Raw genomic sequence first — 16,992 nt, 5'->3', positions numbered from 1 at the left:
ACCCACCCTCCAACTCTGCACTATCAAATATTTCCCAAGCTGCTGCAATAACAGATGAGAGATAATGAGAAAATTAAATGTAAAAGCAAAATTATAACCTTTGCCTATATGCTAAAATACATATAAAACTTTACGTGAGCTCAGAATACTTGTTAGCTCAAAAGCAAATCTCAGATTAATGTTATTTGGAAGTTTAAGTTCACAGGTAACCAGAAAAATTTACAATAGGGCAGGTAACTGACAAAGATCTTGGACTCCGGTAACAGTAATTTACCCACAAAAGTGAAGCCCACAACCAAATCTCTTGAAAGACAGTACAATTTAAAAAAACATCCCTGCTACCTATTTGTAATGAGCTCATGTTAACCAGCAAGCATTTAATGGCAAAAATAGAACAGGTACACTGTTTTAATTCTGAATCATTATGTAATAAGATAACTTTCATTAGAAAATCAAAAGAACAGGTTTTGGATCCTCATTCAGGAACTTCTTTCTTTCTTTGTTATCCAAAACTTCAATACCAAATTTAGCCATATCACATCTTTACACAACAATTTTACTACCGTTCTCTACCTTAACTGAAAGCGACACAAAAGAAAAACATACAGCTTTGTTGACCAATGCCCAATGATTAACATATAGCAAGTCATGTTTTCCAAAACTGCTGTAAGCACAAAATATTTTTTTCATTTTTAAGTCACACAAAGAATAAATTTGATTTATTTTGGTTCAACTTGCTGCTTTCATTTGAGATAACTTTACTAACTCAAAGGCATCTATTCATGGGATCTCCACAGACACACCCCCAGATGGAGAAGATACCAGTTTCTTATGCCAAATATGGACAGAGCTGGAAAGGCTACAAAAGGCAAAAATTCAGGGCCCTTCAGTTTTCAGGATAGCTTTTTGTTTGTTTGTTTTGAACTGCTACATAAGCAGGGGAAGCAGCATCCAGAAAGTCTGGCACAACACAGAAACGTCAGCCAGAACTTCAGAAGCAAAGGAGTTGAAGCGCAGTGCAAGCAACTTGTCCTCACAGCCCTCCTTGCCAATGACAGTAACACACGGCATCAGCAAAGAGTATTTGCAAAGTCAAAATTTTGCATTTAAACAATGTTTTGTCTTCCAGAGCTTCATTTCTGTGTCTGAAAAAATGCAGAAGTATTCATTATACTTAAAAACGACGACAGATACATTCCCTACAAAGGGGAACCAGACAGCTGAGTGACCGTACTATCAGTTTAGCAAAACGTAGACACAAAAGCTAATAAACTGATGGATCAATAACTAAAATTATTCTGTAGCCTATAAACTATTAACCGATATGAAATGAGAAAGTTTTCGCCTTCTAGAGGCTCGGTTTAATGATTTCAAGTCACTATTACAGACAATGAGTCTGTGGAATAACTAATTCCACAGTATTTCAGTGCATCTGACAAAGTAATCGTTTGTGATGGACAAATTAACTGCACTGCTTGGACTGAAATCAGTTAAAGAACTTAAACCGGGAAAAAACTCACGAGATATTAAAACTCAAATAAGACAATAATAGCACAACTCATCTTTCAAACTTTTGACATGGTTTCCCCAGAAGTACAGGGAAGAAGTATATACTTATTAGAAATGCAACTCCACCACCCAATAACAAAAAATCCAGGCAATAATTCCCTTATAAATTGTACGAAAACCACTCAAACCAAGACGACATACATACCACTAAGGATCTCATTGCTGCTGTCCCAAAAATCTGCCGATTTGGATGGTCTGTGGTAAAATTCATCCCTGTTAGCTGCTAGAATAAGCCTGTAGAACACAAGAGGAAAAGGATACTATTACTTACAAATAGGAACTCACAGTGCAGGAAGGAACAGAATCCAATTCTTGCCACAGCATTAAGTATGAAACCATCCTTTATCCTCTCATCTCACCTTTATCACTCAGTGTAAAGGTCGAACGACATCTGACAGCAGCCTTCTCTCTCTTTGTCTTGAGACATTCAGCAAGTCTATCTTGTTACATGAACGAGGCAGCTGTCATTTTCAAAGAATACTTCCAATGCAAGAGATTAAGATTGCATTAGCAATCTTAAGATTCCTCAGCATGTGAAATTACAGCTTAATTAAAGAAAACGTAAAGGTAACCCACAGATTTACAGGTAACAAAAAAAAAAGTATCTGAAGCATGAGAGTGTTTTTATTGGATCACTACTTAGGATCATGAAGTCATGGTATTTTTTAATCTAACACCTAAAACTCTATTTATGTGGTTCAAAGATACAAGTCAGATGTTTTTGTCTGCAAGTACCCAGAACAGAGACAAATTTGCGACAGTCTCAAAGGTCCAGCACCACTGAAATTCGTTTGAAGAAATGACAGCATGCTGAAGGAGGCAGAGAAGTAAAGGGGAAAGGCATGGGGTTTTGTAACAATCGAAGTATTTTGGTGGGGTTTTTTACCCCATTTTTTTATTGGTTTGGGGTTACTTTTTTGTTTGTTTTTTGGTTTTGTTTTGTTGTTTTTTTTTTTTTTTTTTTTTTTGCGCATGTGTAGTTGCTGGCATAATCTGAGTTCTACCAGAACAGTAGGACAAAATAGCTGAACAGTTAATGAGAGTCAGCCCTCGAAGCAGAGAAACTACAAGCAGCCCTGGAGGATACACATTCAGGAGGTAGGAAGAAGTTATGAAAAATAATATGCAATTGAAAAATGCTGCTGGATGAAATCCATGATTTATAGTTAGAAATAAACGCATCACTCTGCTAGACCAAGGGCTGTCCTAACAAAAAGCGTGTTGCAGCAGCTCTTCACGTGCCATCTAAAATGTGATTATTTTAGAAAACAAACAGATATCTAAAACCACCAGGCACTATTAGGAAACGGCAGCGACAGAAAATTCTGCTAGCTATGCCTGGTTCCCTCTGCTCTGTACTTTAATAATTATCGTAAGTGGCACCTGCAGAATTGAAAGACCAAGTTTGACAAGATGCTTAAAAAGCAGCGGACATACAAGATAGGAAAGGTCTCCCTGAAAAGTTCCAGGCTTGGCAGCAATACAGATCAGTCAAATTCAACAGTAACACCAGTTCAAGCCAGTCAGGCTGTGAATGTAAAGCAGGTAAGATTTAAAGAGTCAGTACTGCCAGACAGCTTCTGAGGAATTCAGAACAGTCTCAGTTCTTGGCCTTTGAAAAGCAAAAGCTATTTCTCTGTCCATTTCATCCAGCAGAAGTTATTATAACAAAGCAACTTGTTGGGCGTACTCCCTTTTGTAATTGTAATCAGCTATAGAGAAAATAGAAAAGGCGAACCCTTCAACGGCATCCTTCCTGTAAGGAAGATACTTAGTATTTTGCCAAACAAAGATAGCATCTGTTGGAAAGCACAGCATGTGTAGATTTTTATCTTTCCAATGCCAAATAATCATAATATCGGTCTTTCAGACTTGCATTATTTCTCTTCTTGTAGCCGATTCTAGTCTACAATCTACAAGCTTTCAGCTCGCTTACCAAATTTCTGCCATCTTGCTTGAATATTCTCCATTTACAGCACGCATCCTCCTTTTACAGCTTTTTATTTAAATAAACATCTCCACTGTTAAAAAATAGTTTGGCTGAAGTGCATTTCTCATTTCCTGAAGCTCTGATTATATTTTGCCTTCAATAATTCTTGACGTGAAACCACGTTTTGTTTATAGTATCTAAAAACTAAAAATAAGCAAAGCCTTTCTGGTGTGATTGAACATTTCCCATCTCGAGTTTAATACACAGACTCCTAAATTTAGCACAAGGCTAGTATACAGGACTGCTATAATCAAAACATCTTCATTTTGTCTTTTATTAAACATAATCATACTGAAAAGGAGCAATATTAAGTGACCCTCATCCTCTAATAAATTGCAAAAAGCCTATTCAGCTATTTTTATAGCTAAAATAATTCAACTATATTAGGATTTACATATTGAGATTTATTTTAATGTTGAGGCAGAGAGATGAAAACATGAGAAATCATTCCATTAAAGCAATTTCCTACAATGTAATTCAGTTCCATAAAAAAAAGACTCTGTGATTATAGCTTTGAAGCTTGAAACATGTATTTATTTGTAAGACAAGCACAGTATAGTTCAGAAATATGTAAAGGCAGAATGTTACCTTTGACAATAATAATGGGCTACAGTAAAGTGCTTGTTACACTGCACTAAACTTTACTACAAATAAGCCTGTGGAGACAACACAGAGAAAAAGGGAAGAACAGCAAGTTGTAAGGGTACAGGAAGGTAGATTCATCAGTGTATCACAAAGGCGAACTGTAAGCTTTTTGCTTAATTAGGTGCTCATGAAAACTGGCCAGTGTACTACTCTAGGAACCAAAGTACACCTGGATGGAAAATTCTCCTAAGCGTTACAGAGAACATGTTTTAGTTTGAGAAAGTTTATTGGTTACAAGAAAATCGCCAATGATATGCAGTTTGTTTTTTCAACTTTTAATGCCTAGACAATTTCTTTTAGTTAGAGATGTGCTTTCCAACAGATGCTGACTTTGTTGGGCAAAATACTAAGCATCTTCCTTAAAGGAAGGATGCATTGAAGTGTCCCTTCCAACCCTGACCATTCTGCGATTCTGTGTCAGCCTTTATTTTCTCTATAGCTGATTACCATGCTTTATCTGTAGTATTTCTAATGTGCAACTGCCACCTCATGATCACATTTTAAAACATTGTGTTAATGAAGAGATGATTTTGCAGGGAAGTTCAGAAAGCAAAGTAGAGAATAGTAAAAAAGTAATTGTAGATGCCTGTATGCATGCATAGTATGTCTGCAGGAATCCCCTTTTGCTTGGGAAAACTGCTCCAATACCTCACCGTGAAATAAACAGAGCTATAGCACAGTGTAACACACCTGAGGTGTCACGAGAAATTGCACTTAGCAAGAGACTAGTATCGAGAGGTCCAGCTTGGTCTAATGGCTCGAATACTGTTCAGAGAATTAGGAGGGCTGGCTACCATTCCCAACTGATACTCAGACCTACGTCCTTCAGAAAGCTAAGGCAGAGGAGAAAAATCCTTGGGAACAAGTTAAGAAGAAAGAACTTCAACATTTTCCCTAATAAAGAAAAGCAAAAAGATTTAGTTATGGTGTGTTAAGGAAAAAAGGGGACTAGAGTTATGTATCCGATGTTAAAAATCTGACACCAGGAACACTGTGGTCTGGCACTTATCAACAAAACAGATGGCTCCGAGTAATTTCTCTCAGAGGTATAGAACAAGACATCGCTTAACAAAAGGTACTGAGAAAGTTAAATACAATTAAATATTCCTGAATTTGGGCCAGAGCATCTCAAAAGTGTTTTCCTGTTTTGACACTGATAGCAAGTTGTTTTCTGCTATAAATCAATAATTTCAATCTTGATGCAATTTTTTATAGCAAGCAAACTGCTGTAAGTTTTACTTTTAAATATTGATCATGGCAGAAAGTGCACTTGGCAAGCAACTACAGTTTACATCCAAAGAATTTTCCCAAGAGGCATCAAATTGATGAATCTGTCTTTTGCTAACTAGCAACACAAAGAAAGTTAGACCAAATAAATGGATATATTAATTCAGCACCAGTCACATCATAAACAAAACCCCTTTTTAGGCAGATTCCAGATGCAGAAAGGAATGCACTCTATGGACAATTGACTTTTCGGTTCCCATTTCCTTTCTTTCTATAGAATGGCATCTGCTTCTCAATACAAAAAGGCAGAAAAACAAGTCAATGAAAGGCAGAATGATTTACTGAGCACACAGACTCTGATGTTTCTGGATGAATACCAATACTTGTACCCCACAAAGTAATATGGAACCTATACAGTACGTAAAAATACAGAAACCAATAGAACTCTAGTCTTCTTACTGCCTCGAAGCGTTATCTTTCTATTACATACAGAATGTACACAAAGATACTGATGTTGGGTATGAACTTTTAAAAATAAGGGCTGTAATGAGACAGAAAATTATTACAGAAGTTTAAAGTTTGGGAAACTCACTGTATGACATCAACACATCCAGTAAAACTTACCTAGAAGCATGGATGCTTACTATGTCTTCAGCTTTTGGCTAAAGATTTCATACAAATGACTATTAGTTTATTACCTAAAATTTTAATTAAATTTTATTTTTAATTACCTAAAATTTTAATATGACTGTTAGTTTATTACCTAAAATTTTAATTGCAAGCAGATTTGGGGGAGCAGAAAGGGTAGGACACTTACTAAAAGTTCCTTATTCTCCAGTTCACAGCACTACTTGTTTTACATTGATACAGGAGTATAACCAATTTGAAAGCAGTGAGATTTGATTTCCAGAATTTTCTGAAATTGTAAGTACTTAATTATAGAACAAACAGCAACTGAAGATCTTTAAGTACACCTTGTCCCAAAAGCAAACTGCTAGGCATAAATAAATATGAGGATATTAGATATTAGGAAGAAATTCTTTACTCTGAGGCTGGTGAGGCACTGGCCCAGGTTGCCCAGAGAAGCTGTGGATGCCCCAGCCCTGGAGGTGTTCAAGGCCAGGCTGGCCGGGGCTTGGAGCAACCTGGTCTAGTGGGAGGCGTTCCTGCGCACAGCAGGGTGTTAGAACTCGATGATCTTTAAGGTCCCTTCCAACCCAAACCATTCCATGATTCTATGGTAGTTTGACTTCATCTAGCCATCTTTTAAAAAGCAACTGCACCTATTTGTAAGCTAGCCAGTTCTGTCAAAAACGCAGTGGAAGAATGAGCAGTGGTTGCTGTGATGTAACATGGAGCAGAGCAGTGAACTACGCTCTGAAAAAGAAGGTACTGTCCTTTGGAGGAAACAGGACAAAGTGGCAATTCAAAGTTAACCAGAAGCTCAGAAGCTACATAAGCAGTTAAATTTCAGTATTAGTACCTTTTGGACTCATAGTGTACTGCTCTCTAGACTTACAAGACTGGACCAGCACATATTAACAGAGGAGAAGTTAATACAGTGGTTAATAACTGCAACACTTTTGCTCTACTGTCTGCCCATTACTCTCCAGGCTAAATTCAAACTGTCGGTTTCAAACTGAAAGCCCTAAACGTAACTACCCTACTGAAAGAAGGGTACAGCTACAGCTGTGATGCTCCAAACACGATTCCCATTAGCTTAAATGATACAGTAGAAGGCAGGACTTTCAAACTCTGTATTACAATATTTAAGGGATTTATCCTACAGCACATGATAGATCACCAGCAAAAAGTCCATGATTACAAAGTTCAAGTCTTCTGACATAGTCTAAAGACAGTATGTTCTCAAAAGGTTGCAGTAACTCCTCCGATGGGGAAAGTCATGAAGTTAAACATTATAAAAGCATAATTGAACACGTAATACTGACTTGAGTTTGTAATTCAAACATTGGCTACAAAAATAAATTGTATAAAAAAATTATAGAAACAAATCTGGTTTTACTAGAACCATGTTTACCTGTATGCATTTTTTGAAACTGGTCGGGGGTCAAATTTGAATAGAAGGATACACATTGAAGAACTGATGTTTAAATCTTGCTTCTTCCACAATGGCTCAGTGCAAGGTCATTCTGTAATAGCCTACAAAGTAAATAAAGATTATCTATTACACCACAAATTATAAAAAGATAACCTTGCTTCTAAGCTGAAGCTTAAAGATTGTAATGTTCTCACTAATAGCTCACAATAAAAATAAATAAATAAAACAGGACTTCCAAAACAGATTTGTTTAAATGAATGGTTTACTACCAAAATTCTTATGGTACTTCTTTCAAAGTTATGCTTGTCTAATTCAGACTTTTAGGAAAGAAACAAGCATCAGGCAAATACTGACAAAGTCTAGACATACATGAAAGAAAGAATATTATGTAATTATCTGTTCATTACCAATAAAGTACCACTATTTTTTTCCCCCCATTTTAAGTAAGGCAAAATGCTTCTGTTAGAATAAAGGAGAAAACAAAACTCAAACTGTTCCAGAAGCTGGAAAAAGCCTAACCAAAGACACTCCCAAACCTGTAAATAAAGTATACTTTAGGAAAACCAATTACGAAAGTCCAGGAGAAAGTATTATTGTTTACCATCAAGAAAAACATCAGGTACAGACAAAAATATACTGGACCAGAGTGTACATTTTGATGACTAGTTTCCATCACTTGTGGTATGTTTAAAATTCTGGCCACGCTCAGATGGTATGACAGATGTGCTTTCTATTTCAAAACCACATCAACAGCTTTCAAATATTTTGTGTTGCCCCAATTAAATTTTTTCTGGTAATAAAACTGCAGCTTGATTTTTACTTTTTGTGGCCACTAAAGCAATTATAAGAAAGTTATCAACCAACCACACAAACCCATGTTTTATTGCTACTGAGAGCTTTTTTTTCCATGCAAGAGTTTTCAAGGTAGGCGAAGAGGGGAGGGGGACAGGCAGAATTCAACACCACAACTCTAAGGCCATCTGAGCAACCCAGTGACTGAAGCAACCTCTGTACAAAAAGTTAGATTTTTAACTATACTTCCAGAAATGTAAAAAATATCCCTCTTGCTCTTACATTTCCACATCATTTACCTTAAGAGATACCTGGAAACAGATGATCTTGACTACATTTCATATTACCAGAGCTACAAGTACAGCATTTATACAGATTTTTTTTTTAATTAATAGCTTGCCAGGAGCTGCTGGCTCCTGTTAAGTCACAGTTCAGCACTACTAGTTATTTAGCCTGCTGTTGCTGTCATGGCACAAGTAGTTCAGTCTTGCAAGCTCATATTCTGCAAAGAGACTCTTCTGTTGCAGGAAATGAAAGAACTCCAAAATAGGTGCAACGCTCCTGACACCTCGCTGAGGCACAAATTAGTGAAAGGGAGTGTGTGTGTGCATACCTCTGTCTTACAAAATATTTCAAATTCTGTTCTGTGACAAAAGGAAAACAGAATTAAATCACACCGTAAGCTTTCATCGCCTCTAACAAGTCAAGCCCAAAATAACTAGTTTAAAAATTAATCATAAACTGAAAATGCAGACTTGAATTTTGGATAACTGATTTACTAGCCAGGTGTTTAAAAAGATCCATAGCCAGCTTTATTTAGAAAACCTAGTCAGTTTTAAGAAGGTGTTATTACCCTTCTCAGACGCCTATTGTTGAAATTTCAATAGACTGCAATTATACTGGATTTGTACAACCAAACTACCAGTTCTGGAAGACTTGGACCATCTACATACAGATCTTGTTAGCTTTTCACAAAACTCAGGATCTTGTACCCCAGCTGCTTTATGTCACCAAGCATAAATAACACTGACCTGTTCATGCTTTAAACTCTAACTCTTAAAAAGAAACCGAAGCAAAACAAAATTACAGTCACAGTTCAAATCACAGAGCAGAAATTTCCTAGAGCAACAGACAGCTTATGAACTAGAGCACAGTGCCATTTCCAGATAACATAACACAACTCTAGGTATTTCTGAAACCTTTTCTACTCATTTTTTTACTTTAAATTTCTGCTGCTGTCCAGATAACCTTGCAGCATCTGTATGCCATACCCTACCTCAGTTTCTTTATTCGGGATACCATTTCTTCTTCCAGAAGAGATTTAAATTGCAGATCTTCTTATTCATGATTTCTCCTCTGGAACATTACATCATTCTTTATTCTGCACCAGCTACCTTTCTTTTAACCTTATCTTGTCTCAGTCCAGAATCTTCTTGTCTTGCTTTACGTCCTTCTCTCACCTTCAGACCTACTGTGCCTCTTGATACTTGCCTTCTCATTGGAATTTTATTTTTCTGTTTGGTAATTTTTCTCTCCCCAGAAGAACACGAAGACGGGTTTCTTCAATGACTCAGGCTCTGCAGCATGCTTATTGTGTAGACAGAACATAGTCATGAGGATTATTCACTTCTTTTCATTCTACGGCACCTTCCAAACAGGTCTCTACCAAACACTTGTCAAGCCAACCAGCCCAGCGGATGAACTACACCTTGGCTCACTGTAGGAACTTGGGCTATCATTACGTCTGGCAGATTTTCCCCGTTAGAAGACTGGGCTCCCAAATAATCTTCTCAAGGTCACACAATCCTATGTAACATAAGCCTTCAGCAAGGTTGGGGCATATAACAGTTGCCCCTCTTTCCCAAACGATGCAAATCTCACAGCAGTTACTGTTCGTGTAACTCAGTGCACAGGCTACACAGAAACCAAACAGCAGATTCCCCCCCCCTTCAAAAAGAGAATCTTTTTGCTGAAGTCATTACTGATGAAAGACTCAAATTAGGACAGATGAGACCTTTCAACCCCCACTCCCAACATTACACTTAGAACACTGCAATAAATGTCAAACTGAGAGCAAAGGTTTATTTTAGCTGACTGATTGCTGCTGTAGTGTTCCTCAGGCAATCTTCTCACAGACAGCTCCGCGAGTAAATGGAAACTGCGCTCCGTCCTTGACAACAACTTGACTGAACGTAAAATTGGGAGCAGGAGGAATGTCAATGAACAACTGTGCTGCACCAGGCTCAATGCTGGGTGAGACGTCCTCCTTCCCAGTCCAGGGTCTGCAGATGGGGAGCTCTGTAGAGAACTGCTCTCCCCTCTCCTCAGCCCCCAGTATCCCACCCAGAGTCGCAGGCTGGGTTTATAAGCCACACTGTAAAGATGCAAATAAACTGCTGCACCAAAAAGGAAAAGCAACGAGTTTTCTGTTAACAGACATATTTAACATCAGCTGTTAGGAAAGCTAAACCTGGTAAGAGCATTTTGAAGAGGCACTCTTTCATGTTAGTCACATTTTTGAACATGTAAACTCTAACATACATTCTCAGATCTGCTACTGCTAGTTGCACTTCTACCAAAAAAAGCAAGTTTATCACATGCTAGTGATTTCAATTATGCAGATTTCAATTTTACAGTTCAAATCTTTGTTTTATCTTATCTTTTCCTTTTCTCCCCAAACTGCAGCCTACAGGGGAAAAAAAACTTTCTGACTCTGAACCAGAAAGCCACCGGAGCCAAGCATTAGCCAGTGACTCATGTGGCACGTAGATGATGGCAAAAGGATATGAATTAGTAATGGAAAAGCCTTTGCAAAAGAAGCAGCAGCACAAGACTGATCCTAAGCATGGCTCTGAGAATTCACATTGCAAAATCTTCTGTGGAATCCCACAAATAAATGGACAGATTATGTTTGTTAAAATAAAGGACAGATAATCTCAAAGAGCTTTACTTTGTCTTTAAGAAGTGTACCAAAAAGCTATATAAAAAAATAAATCTTGATTGAGCAATTTCTTGCCTGTTTGTTGAGCAACTTGTTATAAAATTAAGGTAGTGACTTGCAATTCTGTTTAATAAAGAGTTCCACTGTAATTACAATTTTGCATATCCTTCGGAAGGTAAAGGGCTACAGCTTCTGCTATCAAAGCTATATTACTGGCTGCCCATCAGAATGAACTTATGTCCATAAAACACATTCAATAAAATGCATTAACAGAGTGGTTCATGGCACAAGCAATACACTAGAATAGCAGCGTACATTATTGTTCACTGGTCCCTACTTCACAAAGACAGACATATGATAGCTTCATTCTTTTCACCTTTTCCTCAGTGTAAGCATCAAGATTGACATTTATAAATATTAAGCCATGCCAGACTATTTCAGAAACAACACTCATAGCTCAGAAGAGATTCCCTTCAAATCTTCCATTGAGAGGTACCCATTTATAGCATCAGCATGAATACAGTAGGTAGTCCTTAAACCTTTTTTTTTTTTTCTTTGTAAAGTGCAAAGAAACGCACTTGGTGAAAGCAGGGATATAAAATACAATTTTAATGGGTAACTGTCACTGACTACTCTTGCTGACTATGGAGATATGGCTCCCAGTATTCATTAGGTGTCCTTTCAAATAATTAAATGGATTACTCAATAAAAAACTGTTGACAATCACTCATAAGACTACTATTTTAATAAACAGATTTCAGGTTCCATTAGCGGATTTATTGAGTTCCCTTCAAATAATCAATGCAGTACAGCTGTTTGTGCAAAGTTACTGGTCAACATAAAGCTTACACAAAAATTGCCAGTCAGAAACCAGCAGCAGAATGTTTGTAACACTCGCCACCACCGTTATCTAGGGCAACAAATATTTTCAACCCTTTGATGCCTTTCTAGAATCCGTATTTGTTATTATTTGGTGCTACTGCTTTGACAGAAGTATCCTTCTGTCACCCCATCAACTCTGCCTGATGTTATTACAGTTATATTTGTGCTTTTAGTAACTCCAAATATCAAAACAGTAATATTTATCTTGGGCTGCACCTGCCAGCCTTGAAACAAGTGTAAGTGTTCCTAGGTCCTATATAAACAGTCCAACCTTTTTTGTTACTCAGACAGAAGTGTTTAAGCCAGCTAAAACAGAGCTACCCCTTAAAATAGCAGTGATACTTCATTGACAAAGGAGGCAACCAATGTATTTTGGTATCTGCTCTGATCAAAGCTGACACTGCATTTGCAACACCTGTTGTGTTTTTATACTCAGGGCTGGATGGGAGCCTTAGTGTGTTCTTATTGAAGAATTTCGAGTCAGACTCAAATTTGGATATTCTGAAATTTGAGACAATTAACAAACATTAAGAAGGGGAAAAAGAACTGAAGAGGGGCTGTCATAGACATGATAAGTACACAATCATTTAATCAAAAAATCTTCATACAAGTGTCATTCTTTCAAGCTCACCATCACATAAAAGAGCGTGCTGCAACTATGAGGATGAGACAGGCATAGTGCACAGAGCTGCCATTCCAAAGCAGATGTGCTGAACTCCTAGCCTGCTCGTCATTCAGCTAGTCTTCCACAAATCGAGAAGATGAAAAAGATTAGGTCAGCACTGGCTTCCATGCTTGCAACTTGATCCTACAGCAAGGACAAAGATTGATCAAAAGCTTCGATGACTTTCTAGCTCCATTTCAGCAGAAAATGTGTCTTCAGAACTACCCTTGGAGACACAGCAGGTGGTTTAGTTTAAAAACAAAACAAAACAAAACAAACTAAGTTGTGGCACAACACATGCCCTCTGGTTTTCTTTTTTGAAGACAATACAAGCCAGAATATGCATACCATGCAACATGACAAGGTCTGCAGAATGGTGGAAAAAAAACTTACTGTAAGGTGGAGACAGTGAAGACTTAATGCTCTCTGGATAATAAGCTTTTATAAAGTCTAGTTTGATTATTCCTAGTCAATAAGACAACAGTTATCGAGGATAAAATGATAGCAACAATCTCCTTTTTCTGTAATATGTTTCTAGTTTGCTGACTAACTTATGCCTAATACATACAAACCAGCTTGACAAGAATTACAAACATCCTGTAATTAACCAAATGGCACTGCTGATTTGGAAATAACATTAAAGTAACTAACGTTCTTATTCTGTGCTTCTGTACTCTGTTAGACAGTACAGTGTGTTGTTTTGCTCGTTTTAACGATCTGTTAAAAGCCTGAGTGGATACATGCCAGCATAAGGTAGCGTTTAGAGAGACTATCAAGAGACCAAAACATGATAGATTGTGTATGTTCTTTTCATAGGGTTCTACCATCATCTGGTTGATTAGAAGCAATCAGTTCACAATTTGGCATAAAACCATTCTACCCTTAAGAACTCCCAGTAGCAGCCTTTGAAAAATGAAGCCATTTGTTATGTATTTTGTTTTCACAAATGAAGCATCATAAATAACATCTGTCAGTTACCACAGCGATCTCCATTGCTTCTCAACTGATCCAAAACTGTTGTTTAGATGCAGCCTAAGAGACAGCTAAAGATCATTAGTCACTGGATTCTGATAGTTTTATGTACCACAGCAACAACTTGTGGTCAGTGGAATCTAAAACTATTTTACTGTTTCTTTTGAATTTGTCCAAAGGAAACCAAGAACTACACTCCTCAAATGCCCATAAAAGAATAAAATTGGATGCATTTTCTTTCAGTAGTGGAATGAGATTTTTTTTTTTTTTTTTTACACTGAACTTTAAAATCACAGAAAATAAGAGATACTTGATTAGTTTTTAAAAGTAATCCACTTTTTTCCCCCAGAAAAGTGTATCACAGCCACATTTTTTAAAGTATTTTACTGACTTGCTTTTGCACTTGCTTTGTGTACTCATACTAAGCATTAAAGATAAAGATGAGAGGGAACAGATAGATCCATAATCTGATGCCTTTCAGGTTGCTTTATACAAAGACGATTTGTAAATAACCTAAGGTTTGTAACCCTAGCAAGGTGAAGAGTCAGTCTTCACTGCAAGAGACAGCAATGCAAAGCAGAACACTTATGAAAACACAGAAAACAGCATGTAATGTGCATGCCATTCCCAAGTTTAATGAGCTGATTTTATTTTTACGTCCTCAATTTCTCTCTGGCATCTTACTAGATTAAGTCCACTGTACAGCTCCCAAGGGAAACAAAGGCCAGTAAACATCACCTTTCACAACACTAAGTTTTAAAAACATTTGCAAGGGATGGAGTAAGACAGACTTTCCCCCAGTTTCTCAAGTGTGCTAGCTTCTCTTCTGCCACAGACCTGCAGACCCAGAGTATTTTGTTAGATGTCTTCTTTCAGGCAAAGACTTATTTTCAGCTTTCACTATTCTTAGATTTTCTTCAGTGAGGAACCACCTAGGAATACTTTTTTAGGGCAAGAAAATCTGTTTTCCATTTCTTATTCATAGAAAGCCAATGTTACAAGTAGTTGGAGGAAATACTTAGTGGAAGAATCATGTATACTTGCTCTTTTCTTACATCCTTCCCTCTAGACCCTCCCAGAGAAAGAATACCCGTCTGTATGGACCTTGCACCTGACCCAGTATAGCTGGTCTTATATTCTCAAGCTTAACTTCCTGTGACAGAAGGGCTGCAATCATCACTTATATAAGTGTGGTTTTATTCCCACTCTTCCCACCTCATCTACAGTAACTCTGAGTTTACTACCTCCCCTGAACAAAACTTGGAGGGGCCGTGGGGTTACAGACAAACTGCAGACTTGGGGGGAGGAAGAGATCAAGAAAAAACACAAACCCACAGTGGTTAAGGAGATGAAAGAAGTCCTGCAAGTATCCTTACTTAAGAAAAAACACATTCATTTCCTTCAGGACAGCAGATACAAAATGAACATTGCCAACACAAGAGGAGCTTCAACCAAAGCTTTGAGTTCAAATAATCCTTCTAGGAGACAGAAGGCAAAGACAACAGAATTTTGTTAGTTCTGCTGTTAAAGTTCCTTATTTAATTGTAATTTGAATGTGCTCTTTAAAAAAAAAACACACCCATAAGTAATTTGACTGCTCATTATCGGCCTTCAGCAGGTTCACTTGGAATTACTCTCAAAAGGGCAACACCAGTGTCCGAATCTACCTACGTTACTGCAGGTAGATTATATGTCTGGCCCTCTCCACTTTCACAATCATAGTTGCTGTGATGGTAAACATCCTATTTCTGAATCTGGAACAAGTGTTAAGTAGTTAACAAGAGAGGTGCATAACTGCACCAAAGCATTGCCAAACATACCAGAACAGTTACAGAGAAAAATAGTAGCCCACCCTTTAGCCACTTCATTTAAAATATTAACTGAGTATTTCTAATGAAAATAGATTGCAAGTTGGCTTCAGTTAGACCCGAGATACTTGAATCTCTGCATAGCCAGAATCAAGTCAGTCAAACTGCTGCTAAGAACTATGGGAAACCTGAAAACAACTCAACTAGAAGTTACTGAATTTAACTGAAGAAAAGTCAAGTTTCTGCTACATACTTTAACTTTTAAAAGCAGCACAATACATAGAGGAGAGCAAGCTAGTAATCAAACGTGTCTCAGAGCAGCCTGTGCCCTCTTGGACACATATAATCACAAAACAAATCTCTCCCCAAAAAAACTCCATCCAACCAAGTGTTTTCAATACCTACAAACTGAAATTTCAGTAGTTTTCAGTGTCTTTCCATGACTATTTCTTGACAAACTGCCACCAAAGGGTCACCCTATGTTAAAACGATTGCTTTATCAAACTGTTATATGTGACACAAGTACCACCTGGCCACCACCAGCGCAAGAATGAAAAACAATGAAATGCCACCACATAACCAAAGAAAACAAGTGTTAGTTGACACTTTAAAATATTGCAGTAGTTCTGTTGAATAAACTCACGACAAAAAGTTTATTGCGCAAAAAGCACTCGGGAGCAGAGTCTTCCTTCGTGCCATAACGATGGCGCTAAAGGGGGGGGGGGGGGGACGACGACACGACGACGACGACGACAACACTGTTCTAAAAGGGCGGCGGAGGGGGACGGGGGGACGGACACGACACGACCAGCCCTAAAAAGGGGGAGGACGACGACGACCGGCCCTAAAGGGGGGGGGGGGGGGGGGGGGGGGGGGGCAGCCCTAAACCGGGTAGGGTGAGGGTAGGGGCGCAGCCCTAAAAAAGGGGGGGGGGGAAGGGAGCGCTGCGGTCTCGGGCTCTCCACTCGTGACAGCTGAGGCGACTCAAGGGCATTTCTGACCCCGGCCCCTACCCCACCCATCCAAGCGCTAAGCGGAAGGGGCGCCCGACTGAGGTGACTCGGCCATGACCGCAAAGGAGAATGGGCCCGAGCCACAGGACCCCGCCGGCCCCTCAGAGGAAGCCCGAGCGCGCGCTCTCCCCACTCACCCAGCGCGCACCGCCGACACCACCACATCCCCACCGCACCACTTCCGGGAGCGCAGCCAGTTCAAAACAACGCCCGCCCCTATTGGTTCTGGGCGCCCCGCCTCCCCGCGTTCTATTGGCGGACTGCTCCCCCGCCTCTTCTCCTCAAGCTGTGATTGGCTGGCTCTCACACAGGTGCCCGGTGGGCATCTCTCGCTCGCTTTCCCCGCCTTGTCCCGGGCGTCGCGGGGCGCCATGAGAGGGGCCGCGGCCTCCTGCTCCTGGCCGGCCCCGAAGCCTGCCGCCGGGCGTGA

The 16,992-nt window shown here is 38.9% G+C and overlaps 1 protein-coding gene across 1 annotated transcript in view; it reads right to left on the bottom strand.

Moving 5' to 3' along the window:
• Positions 1–16,746, bottom strand: part of TANGO2 (transport and golgi organization 2 homolog) — a 36,306-nt gene extending 19,560 nt beyond the window's left edge. The window contains exons 1-3 of the mRNA XM_082491827.1: positions 16,700–16,746; positions 7,470–7,591; positions 1,715–1,803 (exon numbers count right to left, since the gene is read on the bottom strand). Coding sequence (XP_082347953.1) covers positions 1,715–1,803; positions 7,470–7,525 — 145 coding nt within the window. The 5' untranslated portion in view covers positions 7,526–7,591; positions 16,700–16,746. The remainder of the gene's footprint in view (positions 1–1,714; positions 1,804–7,469; positions 7,592–16,699) is intronic.
• Between the last annotated feature and the right edge of the window lie 246 nt (positions 16,747–16,992).

This window comes from Vanellus vanellus (genome assembly GCF_965231255.1).
Source record: "Vanellus vanellus genome assembly, chromosome: 16".
In the NCBI taxonomy this organism is placed as follows: Eukaryota; Metazoa; Chordata; class Aves; order Charadriiformes; family Charadriidae; genus Vanellus; species Vanellus vanellus.
Note: the sequence above shows the minus strand (reverse complement) of the source record. Positions and strands in the feature narration are given on the sequence as shown.